We start from the raw sequence: 27,349 nt of genomic DNA, 5'->3' as shown, positions 1-27,349 counted from the left end.
TATGACTGATATTCCATGGTAATCCTTCAGTGGGCCACCCTTCCCTGCTGAGTGAGGCCACATTCCCGCAACATGATTTCAACACAGCACACTTTTCAGACACTGTTCTTTGGCCGTCATTGCTCTTAGACTATATCCAGTGTTTTCTTAGGCTTACCTTTGTTCTTCATCTTATCACTTCTGTCTGTCTGTTGCCTTTTTAGCTCTCATCTGAAGCCCATCACTAACACCACCTCCTTTAAAAAGGCCTTTGCTGGTCATCCTAACCAGAAATGGGGTCTCGATTCTCCAAATACTTCTTATGATCCTTTTTACATTAAACTCACAGTTACTTATTCACATGTCTCCTGAATTTGATTGTGACCTCGTTCAGGGCAGAGACTGTGTCTTATTCTTATAATGTCCATGGGGTTCAGTAGGTGCTCATTAAAATGCCTGCAGAATAAGTGAGTAAATGAACACCTTGTGTTAGATTAGCTATCTCTCCTTAAAAAGAAAAGAGAAATAGAAAGAGAGAATAAACTAGGAAAGACAAAGGACTGGTAGTCTGGACTAAAACTAATTTCATTCTGGTCAAAACTCTTCTGCAGGACCGCAACTCAATAATAAATTGAATGGCAAAGCACTCATTTTTTAAGAAATATTTGAACAGGCCCTTAACAAAAGAAAATTAACAAATGGCTAACAAGTACATGAAAAGATGCTCAACATCATCAGAGAAACACAAAATAAAATCACCGTGAGATATTACTTTACACCCACAAGCATGGCTAGAATATAAAAGATTGATAAGACTGTAAACTGGCAAGTAAGAAGCTCATACTTCACTGTTGGGACTAGAAAATGAGACAATCATTTGGAAAACAGTTTGACAGTATTTCCTGTAAAAGTTAAATATACACCTATCCTGTGACCTGACAATTTCACTCCTAGTTTTTATACCAGAAAAATAAAAAATGTGTGATTGTCTATGGAAGATGGAGCAAGAGAGAACTTTCTGGGAGATGAAAATGTTCTAAGTCTTGACTGAGATAGAGTAATATACTTTTGCCAAGACTCATCAAACTGTACACTTAGCAAATGTGCATGTTATAGTGTATATGAATTATACCTCAATAAAAAAATAATTTTGCCCAGGGTCAACCTGAAAAATCATGTATTCTACCTGCCTGTGGACTTCGGGCATGCTAGAAAGAACCCTGCCACAATTTGTCAGCCATCTAATACATGACCTTGTGAAGAGCATTATTTGAGTCAAAAGAAATACATGAAAGGTTTATTTTTCTCTAAACCCAGATGGCACTGCCATGACTCTTAGATTTTCAAATGATTAATCTCATCAGCTAATAGCAACAATAGTTTATTTTTAAAGTTTGTTTTTGTTGATACCCATAATGCTAGCTCAAGGATATAATCACAGAGATCCTGTCTTCTTGGGAGTTACTTATAATAGTAAGTGGGACAATTATAATACAGTCATTATCAATAGTAAGTTAAATGCTTATTAGAGCTAGTTACGTAATTTAGACCTTGGAGGACTCTGGTTATTTATTATGGAAGGCATTACATTTCAGTGTGTTCTTTCCTTTGGGACTTTAAATACCAAGAGCTCCTCTTAAAGGATAAAAGTGGAAAATGAGATCATATATCGATTAAAAAGTCAATGAGTAAAAAATGTTATGAAATTAAATTTAAAAGGCTTTTAAGAAACTAGTGAGGACTGGAGATAAGATTTCACTTTAGATGCTGCACCTGTTTTAAGTTAGATTCTTTTTAAAGCAGTGACCTTGAAAAAGGTGGTAAACTAACTGGGCAAATTTGATCATTTTTGTCAACAGAGATGATTGTATTCATTCACAAATACCTTTATGAGGTATACACATATTCTAATTCTCTTCTCTGTAGATAGAGTTTAAGATTTTTCAGTTTGGGCTCTTATACCAAATCACAGCCAAAACATGGCTATTTGATATTCAGTTATAATTTATCAAATACTTATTGAGTATTTGCTGTCTTTTTTGAAGTGGGGGGATTACAGAAAGTACGAGACACAGTCAGTTTCCTCTAGGCTCTTCAAGTCTAGTTATGGCGGAAAGTTACAGGGGAAACAAAGTAATGAAGATTTTGGAAAAAAAAATTAAGACAAGAGTTAAAATATGTTACAAGACCGTGCATGGTTAGTTAAGAGATGCCTTTTAAGACAGATGCTTGGGATTTGAGGAATGAGGCTGAACTCTCATTCATTTCTTACGTTCCTCCTGTGGGCCTGTCAAATGCTACAGTCTCCATTGTCCCCTCTTCCTACGCTTTTGTTGCATTCTTTTAAAATTTAACCTGAGTTCAGTTCAGTTCAGTTCAGTCGCTCAGTCGTGTCCGACTCTTTGCGATATTAAAATAATGCATGGACCTATGTTTATAAAGCAAATTACATTGGAAACTTACCACACACAGCAGACCTTTGGGCAGCTCTTGCCTGCCATCTGCTTTCTGATGTCCTGGAAGCAATCACTTTCAATTTTCAGTATTCTTTCCATAATTGAAAATATTGCTGGATTTATTGGGTTTTGATTCACCCGCTGACTCCCTTTAGCTCTCTTCCTTCACCCACATACACCCTCCCGACACTTGCCTCTACTCTCCAGAAATACTTTTAGGACATACTTGGTTATGGCCATTACAAGTATATATTTAGTATTATGGCCATTACTTGTCTATATTTAGTATTATGGCTATTATAAGTGTGCACACTGTGATTTCATTTTATTTCTTGTGTAACTTTTTTTGTTTCTTCACAAGATGTCTGTTCCTCCTTGTTTAAAATTTTGCATATCTTGGTTTGAAGGACCTCTTGCTGAGTCTTGTCACATGCTCTAAAGTTTTTTAAAATATCTCTCAGCCCAGTTTTTCATAAAGTCTACCCTGCCCGATAATCTATTAGTCCCTTTTTATTTGTAGGCCTTTCTCTTGGAGCCCTCCTTCACCGTTGATGTAGACAACCTGGTCTCAAAATTCCTAAGACTTCCCTTTTTCATCCTGGAATTCCATTTGCCTCTTCCCTGTGTGGACCACTAAATTTCTCATTTTTCTTTTTATAGGTCTGTGCTCCCAGAAAAGGGGATTGGGAAATCAAGTTGTTGAGACTTTGCACATCTGAAAATGTCTTTATTTTGCCTTCACCTTCGACAGATAGTTTGGAAATTACTACTTTTTCTCAAAATCTGAAGGCTATACTCTGTAGTTTTCTAACTTTCAATGTTATTGCTAAGACTAGATGGCATTCTGATTCTTCAGGCTTCAGAGGTAACAGGATTTTTGTCTCTGTAAGATTCTAGTATATTCTCTTTATCACAGCATTTTTTTTTTTTTTTTTTGGTAAGACTGGCTAAAAGTCTATCAGTTTTGTTTATCTTTTCAAGAACCAGTCCATGGGATTTTCCAGACAAGAATAATGGAGTGGGTTGCCATTTCCTTCTCCAGGGGATCTTCCTGACCCAGGGATCCAACCCTGCTCTCTCACACTGCAGGCGGATTTTTCAGCATCTGAGCCACCAGCAAAGCCCACCCATACATTTAAAAGGATAGGATAAAGACAAATAATACTTTTTAAAAATATTTCACCAAAAATGTCCTTAAATATATTTTACTGATTTTGAAAATTGTTAACCCTTTCTGATATAGCTATTCAGGGTCTGCTTCTGGGTCAGTTTATTTTGGTTTTGGTTTATATTGTTGTCAGTTGAAAGTTACCTCACAAAGACAGATGGTTCCAAATGGAATAGGGCAGGCTTGGCTGTACTTACTAAATTAAGATTCTCATCTCTCAATCCTATTCAGTAATCAAATATGTTTTTACTGAAATTCATATTCTCAGATGTCAGTAAATAGTTTCTGCAAACTAAATCTAAAGATGTTTCATTTTCATATATTATGCATGTGGATTTTACCTGTTGCAACTCAATTCAAAAGATTTTAAAACGTTAATATTTGATTTCTGATTTTTAAAAATATTTTTATAAGTGATATTCACTGTTTTCATCAGGAAAATTACATAACTGTAAATGTTTCCAAATACCTGTTTCTAAGACTCTTTCCAAAGCACACATTTCTTTAGAAAAGCAACAAGTTTCCTCATTCATTAGTGAAATATCACCTTTTATCTCAAAGGAGCAGTTAAAGATGTCTTTAAAAAATATCTTCAAGGTTAAAAAAAATCATGGAAAAGGTCAATACAATTTTTTCACTTGTCTTTTTGTGAGAAGAAAAATGCATAATACTTTTAAGTACTTTGCCATGAGTTATCAATGAACCCCAGTATAGGTATGAGAGATTTTCAGGGTCACTCTGCCCTGTTATATGGAGGCTGTGTGTTAAGAAAGTAAGGCCATAAACCCTTTTAGCTGGGGTGCATTCAATCTTAAAGTGAAGTGAAATTGTTAAAAATGAAAGAGTGAGTGTATATGTCTTCAAGATTGTGGACCACTGACTGTTGCCTTGGGCTGCACCCATTCCCTACTTGATGGAACCTCTTATTTATAGATGGAAACTTCTTGCCTCTGATGGATTATCTTGTGCTTCTCCTGAGTGGCTGTGTTCCACTTTGGCAAGGATGGAACAACTGCTCAAGAATGAAATTCTAAACTAAGACAAAATCAAGGGGAAGAAGAAGGTGGCCGTGATAAAGAGGCTTGTGGGAGACAGAATCAACAGGACTTGATCATGATTAGATACAGAGGTATCAGTATAAATCAGAGCAAATGCACACATACAATTTTTTCTATGCTGCTTTACAAAAATGTTCACATCTCGTCTTTTCTAGTAAGTTTTCCCCTATGTGAATCAAGCTATTTATATTCTTCCTTCTTACTGCCATACACTGTGCAAAGAACAGTCATTTATCGGCAAAGACTAGGTATCTTCTGCCTATTTGTAGACCTTATGCCTGCAAATGTCAGCTGCTCAAAAATGTCTCTTTTTTCCATAAGAGGGCCTTCATGAATGTCCACACCAAGGTGGCATCAGGCATCAGGACGGCACAGTGGAGTGTGGGACCCTCTGAGTCTCAAAGAACAAGGACTTTCTTCTGAACAGTAGCCTATACGGCTGGGCAGAAAAGCACTAGCAGAAACCTTTATCCAAGACAACAACATTCTCTCCCCATAAACATCATCAGGTAATCATCTTAATGGCCCCCTCCCTCCCCTGCACCAAAAGGCAAATGTTCTTCTATATGTCTTACTCACAGCAAGGCTGGTCCACTATAAACTCCTGCAAATGCATCTTGGTCAATAACTGTCAGGTACTTATTCTTGTTCAGGTAACTAGAAAAAGAGACACACACACAGAGAATGGATTAGGCGAGGTTAAGCAAATTAATATGAATGCCAAAATAAAATGTGAGTGTGGTCTCCTTAGCTATTAACTGTTTTCTAGGAATTTAGACCATGGGGTCACAAAGAGTGACTGAGTGTGTGCATGCGCGCACACACACACACACACACACACACGCACACACACAGAGGAATTTAGAAAACATCTTACCTTCTTCTGTCTTAAGCACTCAAAATATTCTAGGTTTCAGTTATGCAAGGTCTAGATGCATTCATTATGGCTGAAGTCTTTGAAAGTGAATGTGCTTATGCTCTAGTTTACATATTTTAAAGATGTTATATAAGTTGCCCAATTCCCTATTTACCTGGCCAATGGTGCCTGTGTTTTCTAATCCTCTTCAATACCAACTAAATTTTTGTTTCTCAATACTGATCAATATTTCCATTTACTTTTGCTGCCTGGGCTTATATCAGGTGTTAAAGTGAAGGTGGTGAGTGGTGATGGGGACTGGCAGAGATTCAAATCTTTTATTTGGGAAAAGGCTGCCAGATTTTGCAAGTAAAAATGCAGGATACTAAGATAAACAATGGATAATGTTTTAGTATAAATTGTGTGTATGTGTGTGTGTCAGTTGCTCAGTATAAATAGTTCCCACGTAATTTTTGAAACATTCTTATAGTGAAAGTTTATTTGTTCATCTGAAATTCACATTTAATTGGGTGGTCTGCATTTTCTCTGGCAATTCTGAGCATTGGCAGGTTATACTGCTAAGATGATAGAACATAGCTTCCATGGAAGGGGTTTGATGGACATTTTGATCTTTCCATTTTGAAAACACTTTGGCATTTGAGGGGAAAATAATTTTGAAGCAAGTTAAGTCATAAAGTGAGCCTGAAAAACAAAATTACCTCTAAATGGATAAAAGCTTTCAAGTATTTTGAAACTGGCTGTTTTCTCCTAGCTGTTTTAGAAAACAAAGTTATCTAAAAAGAAACCAAGTATTATATATATAAGTTCAGTTCAGTTCAGTTCAGTCACTCAGTCGTGTCTGACTCTTTGCGACCCCATGAATCACAGCACGCCAGGCCTCCCTGTCCATCACCAACTCCCGGAGTTCACTCAAGACTCAACGTCCATTGAGTCCGTGATGCCATCCAGCCATCTCATCCTCTGTCGTCCCCTTCTCCTCCTGCCCCCAATCCCTCCCAGCATCAGAGTCTTTTCCAATGACTCAACTCTTCCCATGAGGTGGCCAAAGTACTGGAGTTTCAGCTTTAGCATCATTCCTTCCAAAGAAATCCCAGGGCTGATCTCCTTTAGAATGGACAGGCTGGATCTCCTTGCAGTCCAAGGGACTCTTAAGAGTCTTCTCCAACACCACAGTTCAAAAGCATCAATTCTTTGGCGCTCAGCCTTCTTCACAGTCCAACTCTCACATTCGTACATGACTACTGGAAAAACCATAGCCTTGACTAGATGGACCTTAGTCTGCAAATATTTTTCATTTCTTTTTAGATAAATATATCTTTATAGATCTATGCATCTTCTTTCTATATATATCTTTATTTCCTTTTAGATTATATATATGTATATATATCATCTCCTTATTATAAATAATCTCCATTTACACGTGTTTAGAATAATTCACCATATAGACAAGTTGGTTTAGAGTCAGTGAGTAGTCACCTGTTGGTGCAACATGAATACAGTGGAGACTCTTTGGAGATTCTTTGTTTAGATATAGACAATGCTTCCATTTTTATGCTTATGGTGCTTGCTCTTCATGATGCAAAATTCTTGAGGATGATGGTTAATAAGAATAATATGACACTGGTATATATAAAATGGATAACCAATAAGGACCTACTGTATAGCACATGGAACTCTGCTCAGTGTTACTTGGAAGCCTGGATGAGAAGAAATTTGGGGGAGAATGGATACATGTATATGTATGGCTGAGTCTCTTTGCTGTCCACCTGAACCTATCACAACATTGTTAATTGACTATGCTCCAACATAAATAGTTAAAAGAAACAATAGTATGATACTAGATAAACTACAAGGACCTACTGTGTAATACAGGGAACTATACTTGGTACAGTTATCTTGGGATAACCTATAATGGAAAAGAATCTGAGAAACTATATCTATATATATCTCTGACTGAATCACAGTGCTGTGCACCTGAAACCTATCCAACATTACAAGTCAACTATACTTCAATTTAAAAAAAAAAAGGAACAGTATGCCATGAACACTTAGAGTCAGAAGGATGCTTTCTCCAGAGCCCACACAGAGGACCTTCCCCTCAGTGAACTAGCTGTTCCTCCCTTTCTCTGAATCTCTGAGGGAGACTGAGGACAGGGAGGGTGGCTGTGTCTGTGGCTGAGCTGGGGGAGGCAGCATCTGTCATCAGCCAGAAGGCAGAGCAGGAGCAGTGCTTCCGTGAGCTTCGGGCCCCCAGCCCCTCCTGGCCCACCATCCGCGCCCCTCCAGTCCTTTCCAGGGTGGAACCTGGAAGAAGAGGGGGCAGCCTCAGAGCCACAGAAGGGTCTCCACTGGGACAGCTGGACAAAGAGTTTTACCAACCACCAACCACATCTCCCTCTCCTGGATGGGAGATGAGGAGTTAACCAAATGACAGATACTGCAGCTCCATAGTCAGTCACTCAGTCATGTCTAACTCTTTGCGACCCCGTGGTCTGCAGCACCACAGGCTTCCCTGTCCTTCACCATCTCCTAGAGCTCCTCAAACTCGTGTCCACTGAGTCAGTGATGCCATCCAACCATCTCATCCTCTGTTGTCCCCTTCTCCTGCCTTCAGTCTTTCCCAGCATCAGGGTCTTTTCCAATGCTCTTCACATGAGGTAGCCAAAGTACTGGAGTTTCAGCTTTAGCATCAGTCCTTCCAGTGAACACCCAGGACTGATCTCCTTTAGGATGGACTGGTTGGATCTCCTTGCAGTCCAAGGGACTCTCAAGAGTCTTCTCCAACACCACAGTTCAAAAGCATCAAGTCTTCGGTGCTCAGCCTTCTTTATGGTCCAGCTCTCACATCCACACATGACTACTGGAAAAACCACAGCTTTGACTAGACAGACTTTTGTTGGGCAAGTGAGTTCTCTGCTTTTTAATATGCTGTGTGATCTTATACATCTTTTCTCAAATGGAGGTTCAGACTTCACAGCATTACCACAGTCTGTGATTATCTTGCTTCTTTGTTTACTTTTTCATTGTCTCCCCAATCAGGATGTAAGCTCTCTGTCTTACTCATTGCTGTATCACCAATGCCAAGTACAATGCCTCTGTAACTATCTCCTGAGTGAAGGTATAAAGGATTGAATCAAAAAAGCAATGCACTTTTCCTTCAAAATAATGAGGTGGGCCATGCTAAACTTTCACTGTAAGGAAAAAGTGATAGAGAGTCAATCATCATATGGTGTGCTGGCCAATTGACTCCTCAGATGGCAGTGATAAGCAGCCTTGTTTACAAATGCCACAGGGTATGGTCCAGACGTGGCCTCTTCAGGCAATGGCTGGATATCAAGCTCCAGAGCACTGTGAAGTCTAAAAATGGAGGAAGGGGGTCAATTAACCTCATTTATGTACAAAAACCCAAGTAAGAGGTTACAGCAGCCAGTCTATGCCTTCTGAATGAATGGCTGTCATGTAAGTCTCACTCAAAGACTTCATTTGAACACTGTTTGACTCTGCTTCAACTCAGTGTGTCTACAGAGTTCGTGGTCAGGGATAGCTAGAGCAGACAAAAGCCAGCTTGGAGAAACAAGAACTGCAGAGAAGATCTTGAACAGCATGCTTTTGTGAAAAGACAACTAACTCAGCACAAGTGCCACAGCAACTCACATCCCCTTTTGTACTCTTTGGACCATGCAATTTGCAGATCACATTCTGTTCCCAGACTGCTGAGAATCAAGTAAGGATTGGTGAGTTCATCTCAGTTTTTCCTCCTCATCTCTGACTGCCGCAAGTGAAAATCGGCCTGCTCTAATCAGTAGAAATTATTATAAAACTAAATAATTGCTTGTCCAATTCTGCAGTGTTTTCATCGGATATTCAATACGCCCCCAAGGATCAGGAGGCTGGTTGATAAGTGCTACAGTTTACCAGAAATGCTGCAGAGGATTTTAAACTGGGAAAGCCAGCCAGAGTCCAGGAGGGGAGCAGCCGGATGAAGAGAGGGTGCAGCCAACTTGAACGGAGATGAACTGAGTTTTGGGGGGAGGCTGCCTTCTCTAAAACCAAGGATTGTTTGTACACTTCATCCCTTAGAAATAATGAGGTGCTTAAAAATGAAACCCCCACTCTGCCATTGGCAGTTTGGAGGCTATCTTCTTATCACAGATGATGATAATACCATGAAGTGTTAACCTTGGGTTCAGATTGCGGATTCTACCTTCCTTCTGAAGCAAAGTGGATGGGGTGGGGAAATACGTTTGCAGAAGCCTTAATATTCAAGAAGTGTGGACTTCCATAAGCCCCATGTATCATATAGTGTTCACGGGGAACATCAGTTTAAATTGAGTCTTTGACCCTGACTTATCCTGATTCCTCTAGAATCCACAATCTGTAAGCCAGCTTGGGTAAATCAGTCACAAATCTTGGTAGGGCTACATGGGTAACCTACTCCAGACAATTATTTCATATGGAGGGTATATCTGTGTAATCAGCTAAACTTCCACAGACAGGGTGAATGTAAAAGAGTAGAAAGTCTTGGAGTCTGAGGTGAAAATAAAGACTTCTTGAAAGGATTTCTAAATACTGGGAAGGGCTTGTTTGAAAAGGACTGGTATCTTCTTTAAAAATAAGATAGACGCTGCACCATGCGTGTATACCATGCCTTTTTACTCTTTGGAGTATGTATGCCTCTTGGAGAACTTCTTGGAAGAAATTAAGTTCCTCCTAGAAAAGATATATCCGATTTTTTCACATGGGAGTGGGGGCCAGTGTGGGGAAGGGGAGGGGAGTTAAGAAGCCCCGTGCTGATTTAAGTGCTGTGTATCTCACGGTTACGGAAAAACAGTATGGTCAGGGAAATGAAGACGGTCAGGAGTGAGCGGCGGAAGACTATCCAACTGATGAACTCAGTACTACAGACATGGCTCACATTAATCCCCATTGGGCTCACACTGGGCACGTAGCAGCCATTCAGTAAAGACAAGCTGAATAAATATATGAAGGTCCAGGTGCTGGGTACCTCCTAGCTCGAGGCACCCTCTACATTATGTTTAGATGAGGACATGTCAGAGGAAGAGGTATGACGTTGCAGCAAGGCAAGTTGTGGGTGCCGCTAGGCTTTGTTCTCTGGGGTGTTTTAGGATACATCTCGGCTCGAAGGTAGAATTTCAGCCTGCATTTCCATAATCCCTGTAGGGTACCTGTTTATGTTGTGAGACTCTCACGGGAATACTTCTGTGGGGAACCGTGTTTCCCTCTCACAGCATCAGTTATTTGGAAAATTGAAGATTACCCCTGTCCAGCCCTCAGTGCTCCATAAAAGTCCTTTTGGTGGCAGAAATCAGGACTGTTGTTCTTCAGTCGCTAAGTTGGGTCTGGCTCTTAAAGACCCCATGGGCTACAGCATGCCAGGCTCCTCTGTCCTCCACTATCTCCTGGAATGGACTCAAATTCATGTCCATTGAGTCGGTGATGCTATCTAATACCTGTCTGTAAACAGTAACAGGTGAGAAAATGCTCAAGGTTTCAATCGGCAGAGGTAAGAGCCAGCCTTGGAGCATATCCTGCAAGCTGTTCAAATACTTACTCCATAAGAAGTAATAGCCTGCCTAGTCCTATAATCTTTGCTCTGATCATCTTTTCCCAATGCTCCAAGCTGTGGGGTTTTGCTTGTAATAATGTGTGATGCTAATTAGTACATGGATTGTGTTGACTTCTCTGTCCATATTGACTGGTGTTTCAGTACACCCGTAGCCCATCAAAATGGCATTTTTCTCCTGCCCAAATGTTTACTGTCAGTTAGTAGCTTGTTGATAGAATTTGACGATAGAAAACACTATACAGAGAATGAAACGTTCTGAGATAAGCAATGTCCTCATGCCTGATGGTATGGAGGGGTGGAAAAGAGGTTCCAAGGAATGAATGTGTGACTTAGTTCACCTTCTGTTGAGCAAGGGATGCTGGTATTATTATTAATTTCACATCTGAGTGATGACAGTGTGCTTGGTTCCATATGAAATCACGGGAATGTGTGCTCTCACACACCAGCCATCACTTTCATGAACTTTTAACTAATTACCCAACTGCTGCTGAGGCATCAGTGCTTATTCTCAATGTGGAATTTGTCCAACTTGGCTGCAGTCATGTTCTTCAGTTACACTAAAAAAAAATAGGTCTCGGTGAGGTCAAATCTGCTAATTTCAGCACACTGACAGGAGGCAGATAATGGGGAATAATCACTGTTTTGGATGAGCACTTGTTTAAGTTAGAAGTTAAAATATTTTACATCAATAAAATCTTTGAACACTAGTAGGGTAATTATAGAATATTGATGTGTTTACATTAGTTTTAAAGCACAATTCACATTGAGGCTAGCAGCAACAGCTCCATGTTAAAATCACAAAGTCAGTGCTATTTTGTTATTACTATGGAAACCTGACCTCTGTTTTCTCCATCTACAGCTCAGCCCTTAATTTATCTTCCTCCAGTTCCAGGCCTGTTTATCATGATTACTATTTTGATTTTTACCTTGCATTATTAGGATACCTTTTACGGAAGAGAATAAAGCTAAGAAAAATTTCGTTTCTATCAAGCAGGAATTAAGAACTTATGGTAGAATGAATAGATGGAACATTTAGTTTTATAATAGGAACAGAGATTAAGTTTAGATTTCAAATACTGATTGGAAAAAAGTCTTTGTTTTATTTTATGATTGAATATGAACTTTCAAACCCTAAAATATTTTTATCCAGATACTTCTTATCTTCATCCGACGCTAGCCATTTAACCTTTACTAGGAACTGGGAGAAACAGACTACATATTTCCTGACACAGTGGTCATTCTCACTGAATACCTACATCTAGATCAGTTCAGTTCAGTTCAGTCGCTCAGTCGTGTCCAACTCTTTGCGACCCCATGGACTGCAGCACGCCAGGCCTCCCTGTCCATCACCAACTCCCAGAGTTTACCCAAACCCATGTCCATTGAGTCAGTGATGCCATCCAACCATCTCATCCTTTGTCATCCCCTTCTCCTCCTGCCCTCCATCTTTCCCAGCATCAGGGTCTTTTCCAATGAGTGACCTCTTCCCATCAGGTGGCCAAAGTACTGGAGTTTCAGCTTCAACATCAGTCCTTCCAATGAATATTCAGGACTGCTCTCCTTTAGGATGGACTAGTTGGATCTCCTTGCAGTCCAAGAGACTTGCAAGAGTCTTCTCCAGCACCACAGTTCAAAAGCATCAATTCTTCGGCACTTAGCTTTCTTTATGATCCAACTCTCATATCCATACATGACCACTGGAAAAACCATAGCCTTGACTAGATGGACCTTTGTTGGCAAAGTAACATCTCTGCTTTTTAATATGTTGCCTAGGTTGGTCATAACTTTCCTTCCAAGGAGTAAGCGTCTTTTAATTTCATGGCTGCATCTAGATAAGAGTTTCACAAACTGTGACTATGTGGTCACATTCTACTTGCCACCAATTTTTATAAATAAAGTTTTATTGAGACATGGTGACACTCATTTGTTTATGAATTTCCTGTGGCTGCTTTCATGCTACAGAGCCAGAGTTGAATAACTATGACTGAGATCTCATGGCCCACAAAGACCAACCTATTTTTTATCTGCCCCTTGCCAGAAAAAGTTTGCTGATCTCAGCTCTACACTTCTAAAAATCAAGGAAAAAATGATTTTCAGTTAATAAATATTTCCCACATTTGTGAAACCCTTCCAAACTTACATAAAAATGTCCAGAAAGTATGTGAAAATGATGCATTGATTCTTTTCTATGTTTCAAGGGATAGTAGTGACTAGAACAGACTGTTAATTCCAGGAATCGGTGAATTAAAACCCACTGTCTTCAACAGAAAAACCCTTTCCCATCAGCCAAGGCTCTCACAGAGCCCACGATATGGTCTGAGAAGAAACCTGGTAGGAAGGTAGAAACAGTTTCCCTTCATAACCTCTTCATAGATTTAACTTCAGAAGACCCCAGGATGATCTGAAACTTGACTCTGTGTGACCCCAGAGACAGCAGCCTACCAGGCTCCTCCGTCCATGGGATTTGCCAGGTAAGACTACTGGAGTGGGTTGCCATTTCCTTCTCCAATGCATGAAAGTGAAAAGTGAAAGTGAAGTCGCTCAGTTGTGTCCGACTCCTAGCGACCCCATGGACTGCAGCCTACCAGGCTCCTCCGTCCATGGGATTTGCCAGGCAAGACTACTGGAGTGGGGTGCCATTGCCTTCTCCGATCTGAAACTTTCCTGGTTCTTATATCCTCCATAGCCTGCCTCTTGAATAGACCTTGGTAAATTCACCTGCCTCCCAACAAGGCAGTCAGTCTATCAGAGATTTTTCGAGTGTTTTTGTTGTTCAGTCTCTCAGTTGTGTCTGACTCTTTGCAACCCCGTGGACTGCAGCACACCAGGCTTCCCTGTCCTTCACTATCTCCCAGAGTTTGCTCAAACTCACATTCACTGATGCCATCCAACCGACTCATTCTCTGTCTTCAGTAGCTTTCCCCAAAAAGTATTCTGTGGCATGCCAGTCCAGAGAGAGGCTCCTGGAACCAAGACCTCCTTAAGAAGCTCTGCATACTATATCCTCCTATTGTGTGTGTGTGTGTGTGTATGTGTTCAGTTGTGTCCAACTCTGCAACCCCCATGGGCCCGCCAGGCTCCTCTGTCCATGGAATTTTCCAGGCAAGAATACTAGAGCCAGGTGCCATTTCCTACTCCAGATCCTCCTACTGGATACTAGTAATTCAGATTCTTCTATCAAAAAACCTAAGAAGTCCAGCTGTACACTTTATTTAACTTCATAAGGTCATGAACAGCTTTTAAGAAGTAAGCCTCATTAATTTATTATGGAAAGAGAGTTCAAGGAACGTAGTTTGGGAAATGCACTCCTTTATCCCAACCCAATTTATTCTCTTACCACAAAGGCTGGGAAGAAATTGGGATAGGAATTATGGTTCCATTGTTAGTTTTTCTTTGTTTATTCAATACAAAATATATCTATACTTTCTTGATATTCTGCAGCTGACTTTATGTCCAAACTGTAAAATAACAGGCTACCGGATTACACCCAGATCCTCTTAGCACAGTAGTCTGCCAATAAAGGAAGATTCACTCTGGAAACCTCCTGAAGTGTCTGTGGAGTTCTCTAAACATGACCAAAAGGCCAGTTATGAGCAGGCATGAAATGTTTTGAAGCAAAACAGTGAACATACATGGACGGATTTTAGTCCCAATTCTTTGAATTTAATAACTTTTGATCATGCCCACCTCTTCATCAAGGTGTCCCTCACTCAAACCTCATCTGGAAGTTGGTTGAGTGGGTAACCTTGCTGCATTGGTAAAGCCAGACTCTCACTGACAAATAACACTGGTGCTTGGTGTAACTGTTCTGTGAAACTTCCACTGGTTGTATCTTAAGTCTTGAGTGATCTCCTTTCTCCAGCATGAGTCCAGTCCTCTATAAGATCTACAGATCTGCAGGATCTTTTAGTTTCTGTTTCACGTCTTTAACAGACTAAGAAGGATACATAATATCATGGGCTATGAAGCAAGTAGCAGCAGCTAGAGGAATCGGGTGTGCAAGCCTTAGAGGGGGCTGGTAAGTCAGCAGCAGTGAATCCCAGCAGAGTGCAGGGGAAGGAATCTTGAACTAGGGGTTCCAGGTCCTGGCTCTGGCCTGGCAACTAGATAGCTCTGTCAAATGTAAAAAGCCACATTAAAAAAAAAAAAGTCGTGTGTTTATTTATATTTTTGGCTGCACTGGGTCTGCATTGCTGTGTGTGGGCTTCCTCTAGTTGCAGCGAGCGGGGTCTACTCTCTACTTGGGATGTTTGGGCTTCTCTTTGTGGTGGCTTCTCTTGTTGTGAAGCATGGGCTCTAGGGAGCTGGGGGCTCAGTTGTCACGGCACAGGGCTTAGTTGCTCTGTAGAGGCATTTAGGATCTTCCTGGACCTGGGATTGAGCCTGAGTTCCCTGTACTGGCAGGTAGATTCTTAACCACTGAACCACCAGAGAAGTCCAGCTACGGTTCTTGACCTTTGCATAGAGCAAAGGCTGGACTCACCTGAGGGGACTTCTAAATTCCCATGCTCTGGCTACACTTAGACCAACTAAACCAGAATATCTGGTGGTAAAATCTAGGTATCAGTGCTTCCAAATCTCTTCAGGTGATTCAAATTGGTAGCCGGTACTGAGAACCTTGCTCTACAGAACTTAAAAGTCTGAATTTTATACCCAAATCTCTTGTCAGATACCTGAGAGTGATTGAGGGTGATATCGTCCAATGACTAAACATGGTAAGATGAGGAAGCAAATAATTGAGAGCATGGATCCTCATAGAAAGTGAAGTCGCTCAGTCATGTCCGACTCTTTGTGACCCCATGGAGTGTAGCCTGCCAGGCTCCTCCGTCCATGGGATTTTCCAGGCAGTAATACCAGAGTGGGTTGCTATTTCCTTCTCCAGGGGATCTTCCTGATCCAGGGATTGAACCCGGGTCTCCCGAATTGTAGACAGACATTTCTCAACCATCTGGGCCACCAGGGAAGTCCACAGATCCTCATTTTGGGGTTTACAATCATTTGCGTGTGGAAAAACAAAAGTTTTAGAAATGAATTATTATATATTCAAGGTTGGTTTCTTGTCCTTCTTATCCAGAATTCTGGAAAAGTAATTTGGATTCTGGCAAATCTGGGTTCAGCTGGATATGGTGGATAATTCAGAGCCATGTGACTAGCTCTCATCTCCCTAACTGAGAGGTTCTTCACTGTCCCTTTTGAGCATTTGCTAATGTGGTTCTCTGTTGCCTTAATGCTAACATTGTGATGACCCTGATGTCCCTAATGATGTGACAGTCTTCTGAAATCTCTATACCATAAGTATCTACAAACTGACTTAATTATTTTGAGAAGTCCCAATTCCCCACTTCATTCATAGAAAATTTGAATTGGGAAGATTATTGCCCTAAGGGTCATGGCTTTCTAGGTATAAAGAGGAAAAATATTTGGTTAAACTCATGCAATATTAAAATTGAATGCTAATAATTTTTTAATGTGATAACTACAGAAAATCATGCTTCGGTCTCCAAGCAAGGATTGTTAACGTTATTTTCAATCTGAAATACATATTTTGGATTGGGTACATTTCTCCCCAGTATACTCTGACCCTTGATATTGCTGCCCTCAAGTTGAGGCCACTGGAATGTGTGTTTGGTGTGGGCAGGGAGTACATTGGTCTTGTTCATCTTGGTATCGCACAGTTCCAGGATTGTTGAGGGCTTTCCCCAGTGGCTCAGCAGTAAAGAATCTGCCTGCAGTGTAGGAGCCACAGGATATGCGGGTTTGATCCCTGGGTTGGGAAGATGCCTTGGAGGAGGGCATAGCAACCCACCCCAGTATTCTTGCCTGGAGAATCCCAAGGGCAGAGGAGCCTGGTGGGCTACAGTCCATAGACTCACTAAGAGTCAGATATGACTGAAGCAACTTAACACACAAACAGGGTTGTAAAAGGTGTTCAATAAATGTGTATAAAAATAAATGAAGAATTGTGTGAGATGTGTACATAAAGTTAAGATAGAAGTAGGGTCTCTCCAATACTATAAATAAGTTTGATGTATAAATATTCACATTACTCCTTTGAGTCTTTTCAGACTTACCCTGTAATTATGTTCTGGGTTTTTTGGGGGGTTATTTTGGCTACACCACATAGCATGTGGGATCTTAGTTCCCCAACCAGGGATTGAACTCACTCTGCCTGCAGTGGAAGGGTGGAGTCTTAACCACTGGACCACCAGGGAAGTCCCTGTAATTATATATTTAAACAAATGACTAACATCAACCTGAATGAGCCCACAACTAGACAGTCTAGAGAAAGGTACTCGGATCTTCACTTGATAAAAACTACTAAGAAATCCAAAAACCTGGTAAAGAGTGAGACCCCACTTCAAATAGAACTCAGGGAGTAACACCAAGGTATAAAGACTTTGAACTTATTAATATATATTGTACAGGTTATTTCTGCCACCTGTTCAAGTGTGGTCAATGGACTAGCAGCATCATATTACCTGGAAGCTTGTTAGAAATGCAGAATCCTGGAGCTCACTCCAGATCTACGTAAATCAGATTCTGCATTTTAAGAAGACCCTCCCACCCCCAATGCTCTATATGCTCAGTAAAGTTTGAGAAGCATCATACAGCAGAAGAGATCTAGAAACAGAGGTCTTCAGATTTTGCAGTAATCATTTTCCAGAATAAAACAACTGTGCATGAAGTGTTTAAAGAGGGGGGTGCAGAAAAGATGAAATTACAGAAATGAACTGGCAAATTTTTTAAAAAGCAAACAGAACATCTGAAGTTGAAAAAAATACAATTGTTTAAAAATACTCAATAAGCTGTTATAAAACAAATCAAACACCTGGGAGCCTGCCTTGAGGTTCTCTCCTCTGCAGAGGTTTGCATTTGTTTCCACCAGGAGCCCAGAGGTTCTACTAGCGTGGTCCCACTCTGGCTCTCATCCAGGTTCCCTGAATTAACCCAGGGGTCTCAGGTTTGCCTCACTTCGCCTGACCGAAATCTCGTCTCCTGGCACCATGGATGCCGGCAGCTGTCCAAGGGAACTGCACCTTCTCTATCTACCCACCACTGTGGTTTTAGCTACTGCTTCATTACTTTGTTTCATTTCCCTCTCTTCAGAGCTATGGCATAAAATATAAAACTTTTAAATGTGTGATCTAGTTGTTTCACAGTAGCAGGGCCCTACAAATTACTTAAGCAGACTCTACAAAAGCTAATGGCATTCTAACATGTATACTATCATGTAAGAATTGAATTGCCAGTCTATGTCTGACGCAAGATACAGCATGTTTGGGGCTGGTGCATGGGGATGACCCACAGAGATGTTATGGGGAGGGAGGTGGGAGGGGGGTTCATGTTTGGGAACACATGTAAGAATTAAAGATTTTAAAATTTGGAAAAAAAAAAAAAAAAGCTAATTGTCATTTACTAGCTATGGGGTTAAATCACACACCAGCATGGCTGAAGCAGTCTACCAGGTCTTGGACACAAAGCATGCCCTGGCACAGATGCCGGGGACCACAGAGACCTGATAGACTATCTTTTTTGCTTACATCCTATTCTAGGCATAGTTCATTTGCAGTGAAGGCAAAATCGGGATATGGCTTTTCAGCTCTTTCTGAATGAATCAAATATAAACTGACATCTTTCCTGAAAACGTCAGAAAAAAACTAAGTGAAAACCCTCTTGGTGTGAATAGCTTTGGACTTAATTAAGACCCTTGTTTACTTCATGGACCTAGTCTGGAGTCCTGCCCTCGAGGCCGCAGGTGCCAAGCTTTGCACCAACACCACAGAAGCGGAGCCCAGAACCAAGGACACCTCTGAAGCTGACAAGCCCCTTTGTAACCTTGCCCAAAGCCCCCTGATCATCACTAACAAGCTCCCTGACTCCCAATTAGGCAAAGATGCCCACTCCAGCAGGCACCCTATAGCGCCCCAACCAATCACCTAACACCAACCTTCCAGCAGGAATTTTGTCTTGAGGCTATAAAAACTGGCTACTAACCCACGAAAACTGCCAGCTTTCCCTGGTCTGTCAGAGGTTAGCTCGCTGTGCTCGCCGTGCCCACTTTATCTTTGCTCTTCTTAATAAACTCACTCCCTTCTGAAACGCTCTGTCTGAAAATTCTTCTCAAACCTGTGCTAGGATGGCCTCGAAACCTAGTAGATGAATATTTACACACAAACACATACACACTCCTACTAGGTAATTGAAGGTTACACTATGGTTCTCCATTTTATTAAAGATAAAGGCTTTGGGATTTAGAATCGGAGTCAGTGTAAGTGTTCACTAAAAGCTGGCTCTTGCAGAGTTTCTTAACATCATCCCCAAGTCTTGCTCTAACTAACCCTGGGGTTGAGGAATGCTCTGGGGGAACCCATCTCTAGCAGAATTCTGACCCACTGAATGGTCCTTCTTGGGACTGCTGAAGGTGTAGGAGAAAGATAGTGGTTTGCATGGCAACCCTTGACTTACACAGCATCCAGCTTTGTCCCGTTGAAAGCATGTCCTTGGATTGAAGTAAAGCCATTGTTGTATAGCTTCCTATAATCAACAGAGAGAGAAGAAATCAGTGACCTGTGAGAGGCAGTGCTGGCCCTTGGGTCAGGCTTTTCAGTGCCAGAAATGTGCATGAAGTTTCTCAGATCCCATCTATGAGCCCTACAAGAAAACTTTACCGTATTTCTTTACTGGGACATGGAATAATATTTTCTAGTTTGAGTCCTCATCCTCCAGACTTGGCTCCTGTTTCTCAGAAGCAGACTCACTTTGATGAACAAAGATTTGCAATCATTAAAGACTTCTTAAAAAACATTCTACATATCCTCAAAAAATAGTTTTAGGAGTTAACCCAATGTCAAAGATGGAGAAATAAGTGCTATTTGTTAAGAAGAGCACTTTAAAAGACATCATTCATCTGAATGCATAGGTTTTATATTTTAAAATGTTATTTCACATTTATATTCATGTTTTTAATCCTCAGGGCTTACCACAGATTAAATGCTTAATTAAATGGCTGAGAACTGAATTAAACTGACCTTTAAAAACAAATCTAAGAAAGTAGATAGACCTTGGGCTTTGGGGAAATTTTAATATTTTTAACTTGCTACTGTGTTGCTGTAATTAATTTATACAGGGATTCCGAGGGCTGGACCGAAGCATTGTTGCCTGCATTTCCTAGTCAGGTTGAGAGGTGGAGGTGATCTACTAAAGCCGCACTGATGCACAGCTGTCCAGAATCAGGATTTTTGAATTCAAAAGCAGTTCTTCCCACCCACCAAAAGGGCACAAAGCCATGGGAGGTCTGGTCTGCACAGGGCTGCAGCAGGGGCTTCCTGGGAGCTATCGGCTGGAGATGAGAGAAGGCTGTTAGGACCACAGTCAGGCACAGCTAGTGGCGATTTAGGGGAAGTCTGGAAACGACTGTAGTCTGCCTCCTGTGAACTCTGGAAACACAACAAGAAGCACGCAGGAGACTGCAAATCTAGAATGAGACCTGGGTCTGTCATTTCACAGTAGGTGATCCTGAGAACTTCTCAACCTCAATTATCCTCAGTTTTCCTTGTCTGTCAAAGTATGATCAATTGATACCTCATTAAGAGGTTGCTGGGAGCACAGGGTAGCCAGACATTTAACACAGTGAGGTGTGGATGCTTACAAGAAGACTGTGTTAAAAGGTCTTCCGAGACCTGATAATTTGGATTTACCTTAGGTAGTTGTGGAGAACTTATCCTGTTTGTTGGTCTGTTTTGTTTGAAACAGTTACATAGTTTAATTCTAGCTCGAAGGTGTCCTGGGTAAGGACTGCAACGCACAGGGACGCTCAGCACCGAGCTGGGAAACGTAAGTAATTTTTATACATAAGTTAATTTTTCCTGAACTAGAGTTCTTGAATGAAGATGTGAGAACTCCTAATTTTGGCATTTCTGTTTATCCAGAATTGGTTGAGAGACCTAGACAATAAAAATGTTCTTTGTTGGAGTTACATTTCAGAAGATTAAATAACAATCTTACTGGACATGTAAGTCTCAAAAAGGGATATTAGTGAAGGAAAAAAACATAGTAAAGAAGGAACCAAAGGTGCAAATTTTCACTGAAACTCTATCCTACCAGGAAGATGGATACAAATTTTGCTGTTGGACACATACCCTTTCGTGTTTACAGTTTTTTGAGCACGAGCTTCAAAGAAGCAAGGGCTTTTGCAGAAATGTAGAAATAGTCATCTGAAAAGGTAGTAGACCAGCCGTGGCATCCCCACTTCTAGATTTCAGGAAAGTTGAGGTTCCCTCATTCAGAGGTTTATCAAATGCCTATCAGGCCCCACGCTGGGTGTGAGAGAAAGACCAGGCTCCAATGGAGAGGGCTGCTTGTGATATGAGTCCTTAGAGAAAAACGCCGAAAGGTGGAGGTAACGTTCTATAAGGAAACTGAGACTGGTGTTTATGTATGATGCGTGGCCAATGGCACAGGGGAAGCTTTTACAGGAGATGCAAATGGCCTTGAGGTTTGGAGCCAAGCAGACTAAACCCCAGTCTTTGCTGTGTGGTCAAATGAAAGGGTGGCTAAGGAGCCTCTTGTTTCTTTAAGAAAGCTCTCCTCCTGTTTGGAGAAGGACAAACTGAAACCCTCCACTCTGAGTAGAGTTCAGAGGTTGAGATTGCTTCACAGGGTCAAGACTGCTGGCCCGAGACTGCTTCAAAACAGCCCTTCAAACAGTTGTGTGGAGTCTTGGATCAATTTTGCTGGAGGATAGTTCGATCAGGTTTGGATACATTGATGAAGAAGATGCAGTGTGACCCAAGAAAGGAAGCTGGATAACAATCCACGCCAAACACCCACCAAGCCTGAATGTGAACAGTGGTACTGAGACCAGTCAGGTGGGGATTGTTTGATGAAGCCCTAACTTTACTTTGTGGTTAATTTGACCAAAGAAGGGAATTCTTTATGGCCTGGGAAATTAACTTATCTTTTATACCCCTATGAGATCTCCTTCCTGAGAACATTTTGCAAATTTCCCCAATAAAGCATTTCCTTTTGAACAACTCAAGAGCAGAACCCATTCAAACTCTGGAAAAAATGATGATATAGAGAAGGACTACGTTTTCTATCCAATATCCCATCATAGGAGCTTAGTAATAGTTAGTGATGACACAGCTGAAGTATGAGTGCAAAGCATTAAAAGCCCTTATTAGGAGCGCTGTTTTCTAGCTCAGGGACCTTAGGACAGTCACTTAAATTTGCTGTAATCTGATTCTTCCTCTGTTCAATTGAGATAATGGATACATGATATTGTATTTTAAGGCCTACAGGCTAAATCTGGCCCACTGCCTGCTTTTGTCAATAAAATGTCTTTGGAACATAGCTGCTGTGCTCATTAGTCTATGTATTGTGGATGGCTGCTTTTGCCTTACAATGGCAGCGTTGAACTGTTGCCACCAAGGCCATGTGGTCTGGAAAACCTGAATGGCCATTCACAGATAGAGTGTGCGGGCCACTTCTGTAAGAGACTACCCTTTGTCTTGCTGCCTAAACCACTCTGTCAGCTGCAGAGCACCGTGCCATAAGGTGCCACTCTTATTTAACTGTGTGTAGCCCTTGGCAGACCAAAGAGCAACATACTGTATGGCAGTGTGGTTCTTGGATGGCCTGTGGGAATATGACAGTGACCCAGATAAAAATTCCAGAGTTGGAGGAGTGGAACTGGCCATACTCACAGTGTCAAGGTTTCGTTGCTCAGGCCCTGAAAAGCATTCGCAGGGACTGAAGTCATGTAAGGATTGTCTGTAATTTCACTGCAAGAGAGGAACAAAAACACTTGATGGAAAAAAAACACCTCTGGAGCTGGGTTCTTGCTGTATATATGCACCTAAATATATAACCTGACATGATTCCATTTTATCTTATTTCTTTTTAGGTGTTGTTGACTCTTAGCTGCTGGTGGCTCGGAGGTCCAGTGAGGTGGTGAGAGCTGACCTAGGTGGACATGCACTCAGAGCCCCACCTGTGCAGTGAGCTAGTGAGCTCTGAGTGTGGGCTGAGGTTCCTGAAAGTCCTCATGTGCAAAGGGAGGACTCATGTGACAAATACTGTATCCAGAGCAACTCGTTTCCTCAGTGTGTGGAACCCCCGAAAAGGGTCGGTAGAATGGGATCGATGGGTTTCATTTCATGATTATTATTAACGTGTCACTCACTTGAAAAATGCTGCCAGGCAGATGCTCCTGGAGAACTTTCTGTGTTCTAGTTGCTGGAAGATGGGATATACTTTGAACAGAGCTCTTCTGCAGCAAAGGAGCATGGGCTTTTTTTTTTTTTCCCCTAGCAAAATCCCAAGAGTTTGGATCCTATCATTTTCTTGATATATTTTGCTGATGCCACAGTTCAAACTCAACCTGTAACTCTCTCTCTGCATATGTCCTTTCATGCCTGTACAACTAGTAAGACACTTGACTATGTCACGGGTTTTGGAAAAGAGCACTTGTCCCCAAACAGAAGTCCCAGGAAGTGGTTGGAGACCACTCATGACCGCTCCTGGGACCCTCCTCAGACCAAATCCCTTAGGTTTTCTATTCCTCAGCTTCCTCGTTTGTGTAGGGTAACAACTATAACTTCCTTTTATACCTTGTAAGGTGGTTAAGAGGAGCAAACGTGATAACACATGGGAAAGTGTTTGAAAAGCTATGTGAAAAATAAAGTATCCTCAGTATCATCAAATTTCCTTCTATTCAGTCACTCCCATCAGCAAACGCTCATGCCACAGTTTCTCCCATTTAGAAAAAAAAAAAAGAGACCCATTTCTCCTTATTCCATGTGCTCCAACTACTGAGACATTTTTCTGCTTCTTTTTAATAGTGAAACTTCCTGAAAGAGTTCACCATCTCTAATTCCCCCTTCCGAATCTCTCTTGAGCTCACTCCAAACAGACTTCTCCACCCAGAGAGTCCCACTTTTCAGAATCACAGTGCCCCGTATTACCAAACCCAACAGGCATTTCTCAGTCCTCGCCTGACTTCATTCATCAGGGCGATTGTCACAGATGACCACTGCTTCCTCCTCGAAAAAACTGCTTCACTTGGTTCCAACCAACATCTGTGGCTGCACCCTAATTCTTGTTGGCGACAAGTAAAATACTGCCGAATATTGCCTGTGGGCACACTTACAGTATGAAGAATACGTCAGTGGAATAGATTTTGGTCAGGTCGGGGAATACTCTAAGTCCAGTGTTGAAAATGCCACTACAGTACATGGGAAAGAAGAAAAAAAGAATAGAAACAAGGTAAGAAACCAGCACGTAGGAAGTAGAATAATGTAACAGCTGAACGTGTTCTGACGTCAGACTAGGATCAAATCCTAGCTCTTTTGTCAATTATCTGAGAAACCATGGCAAGTTCCAGCCCTTGGATGGGATGATGCTCCTCAAAGTATGAGAATTTACCCAGTCCACCAGCGTCAATACATCTGTTCTATTTAGGAAAATCTGGGGATTGTTTGAGCCACGTGGGATTCCTAGAAACAGGAATTCAGGTTTCTTTGTGTGTGTGTGTGTGTGTGTGTGTGTGTGTGTGTGTGTGTGTGTGTGATTCCCTTGTTTTAACTGGAGGATATGATGCATGTGTCGGGGGAAGGGAGGGTGGAATAAGGGAAGGATGCAACAGGAAGACAATCTAATTACCAACTCCAAGCCAGGCTCCCTTTTGCAAACTCTACCTTATATTGTGTTGGTTATTTTACCAAGAATGACACTCCCTTGGCAGCCTCTTGAGAATACCACGGCAGCAGTACCATAAAAAATGTTCAGACAAAGAAGGACATCAGTCAAAGACAATGTCTCCACTCTCCAAAGCTTGTATCATCAGGGCAAAATGTCAAGATAAAAATGTGCATAAAACAGCATGAATATAAAAGCTCAGGCTCCAGATGCCTCCCAGGCTTAGTTGGTCTAACACTGTTGTACCCCCCAGAACACAGGCAGTAGAGTTGCGCTTTGTTTGGGAGTCTTGGCATGCCGTGCTAAGAACTCGTCACTGCCAGCAAACCTTTATAGAAAGTCTCCAGCAGAGAAAACTCTAGTCTCTATGGTGCCCCTTCTAAGGCAAATTCTGACCTGATTCCTAGAGGGGAAGGCACATGATTTGAAGAGCAAGCAGGAGCCTGAGGTCTCAAAAAAGCAAATGGGAAGCTCCAAATAACCAAGGAGAGAAGTAACATTCCATAAGGGATATTTGAAGAACGGTAAATAAACTCATTCAATTGCAACAGCGGTTCATATGGAAGAGCAGGGGGCAAGAGCCTGAGAGTTAAGTGGGGACCGTATTGGAAAGGGCTGGAAATGCCATCTTAGGGACTTGGACCAAGGTCTGTTCATACTTCAAAACCCCAATGAGCCCATCTCCTTTTTGATGCCTCCTGTAATTACCTGCACCCCCAGATAAAGGTATGTACCTCTCATTTGTCACTTCCCACTATTCTCCTAGGAGAGGAACTTTTCAATTCCATATATGAATCTTCCTTTAAAAAATGGTAAGCTTCTTTGAAGGCAAGGACAACATTTTATTATCCAACATGTTCCCCACCAAGCCTTGCACAGACTCGGGAACCTGATGTCTACTAATGAAAGAGTTACTAAAGGATTGAAGCTCGGAGTCCACACAGGAGCAATTACCTTGTGCTGTAAGTTTTTATTGGGCTTCCCTTGTGGCTCAGCAAATTTTTATTACTTCCCAGATACCCCGTCAGCCACATATCCATCCGTGTCCTCTTCTGTTCCCCTGGCGTCTTCCACCCCTACCTCTTCAACACTGAACTATTTTCCCTTCCCCAAATAAGCCACACGGTTCCACACTTACAAGTCTTTATCGTGCTATTTCACCCACCTGTATTTCTCTTCTCTCCCTCCTGGGTAACCTCTACTCATCCTTGAAGACTTATTGCATGAAATATATTTGGATATATACTTCTATTTAAAGTCCCTAGATGGCAATGAACTAATATGTGAATAGTGATTGTTTCTGGGTATTGGGATGAAGGTTAACTTTTTTTTCCCTTCGTAATGTTTTCGCGTCCTGCTCTTTCACAGCCCATGTGAGCAGAAAAGGAGGCAAGAAGGGAGGGTGCCCAGAGGACCTGCACGTGTGCACACACGCACTGAGCATGCTTGGTTGAGCAGACAGGCAGTGAAGTACAACAGAGGACAGAAACGTGTGGTCCCCGCTCTCACTGAGACTGCAGTCAGCTTGCACGGTGTCACCCAAGCAGAAAGTGCTGTCCCTCTCTGTTGAGGGCCCCTCCCAACCTCTAAGAGATTAAGTGTCACCTTTTTTGGTTTGTTTTAGTGTAACAGCCACTCTAATATTGCGATACCTGTTCCCTAGCAAAATTGACTGGTGGGCTCTTAGAGGGTATATTCATTTCAAGACCGTGCATTCATGATGGCGTTTTCTCTCTCATGTCTCCTGGGGCGGACTTTGGTCCCAGCACTAGGTGCCGACTTGTGAATAGTTTTATTTGGCTGCACTGGGTCTTTGCTGCAGAGTGCGGGCTTCCTCGACTTGCGGCGAGTGGGGTCTACCCTCGAGCTGCGGTGTGCGGGCCTCTCATTGCGGGGGCTTCTCTTGGGGAGCACAGGCTTAGTTGCCTTGCAACGGGTGGAATCTTCCCGGACTAGGGATTGAACCCACGTCCCCCGCATTGGCAGGTGGACTCTCAACCACTGGACCACCAGGGAAGTCCCTTGATTAGGTTTTAAAAATGTGACTCACTTCACCTGACACCTTGCCTGAAGGGAAAAGGTGGGGAGTAAGTCACAGGATGTGGTGTGTCCCAGGCCACCCAACCACTCACCGCTAAAAAGACCCAGGTCCACATTATCCCAGGGATATTCCTACATTAGAATTCTCTTTTTTAAAAAGAGGCAGGATGGGATAGGAGTTAATACTTACAGGAACTTTAGAAGGGGGAGCTCTTTTAGGGCGCCAGAGTCTATATAAGTTAAACTTCTGGTATTCCGAATCTCTCTGTAAAAGTTAAAAGAAACATAGCCACTATAATATAGTCATTTCTGTTCCTATGAAAGATGAAACAGTCTTAATCAGGTTTAACAAAGGTTCATGAGACAAATATGTATTTCCTTGGTGCCCAGGGACTTTTTCTGCCAGGAACCAGTCCCACCAACAGAAAGCTACTTTTTGCTTGTCTCAGGGACACAACAGCTGTTCAGCCCTCTTCCATCATTAAC

General features: G+C 41.8%; 1 protein-coding gene across 1 annotated transcript in view; it reads right to left on the bottom strand.

The window, feature by feature from the left end:
* Window positions 1-5,022: 5,022 nt before the first annotated feature.
* The window catches only part of TSHR (thyroid stimulating hormone receptor), a 133,574-nt gene continuing 111,247 nt past the window's right edge, over window positions 5,023-27,349 (bottom strand). Inside the window, exons 4-9 of the mRNA XM_069595229.1 lie at window positions 27,054-27,128; window positions 24,276-24,350; window positions 22,831-22,908; window positions 19,592-19,660; window positions 5,241-5,318; window positions 5,023-5,092 (exon numbers count right to left, since the gene is read on the bottom strand). Of these exons, the coding sequence (XP_069451330.1) occupies window positions 5,023-5,092; window positions 5,241-5,318; window positions 19,592-19,660; window positions 22,831-22,908; window positions 24,276-24,350; window positions 27,054-27,128 (445 nt within the window). The remainder of the gene's footprint in view (window positions 5,093-5,240; window positions 5,319-19,591; window positions 19,661-22,830; window positions 22,909-24,275; window positions 24,351-27,053; window positions 27,129-27,349) is intronic.

Source organism: Ovis canadensis, chromosome 7 (genome assembly GCF_042477335.2).
Source record: "Ovis canadensis isolate MfBH-ARS-UI-01 breed Bighorn chromosome 7, ARS-UI_OviCan_v2, whole genome shotgun sequence".
NCBI classification, from domain to species: domain Eukaryota; kingdom Metazoa; phylum Chordata; class Mammalia; order Artiodactyla; family Bovidae; genus Ovis; species Ovis canadensis.
This window is presented reverse-complemented; position numbering and strand designations above follow the sequence as displayed.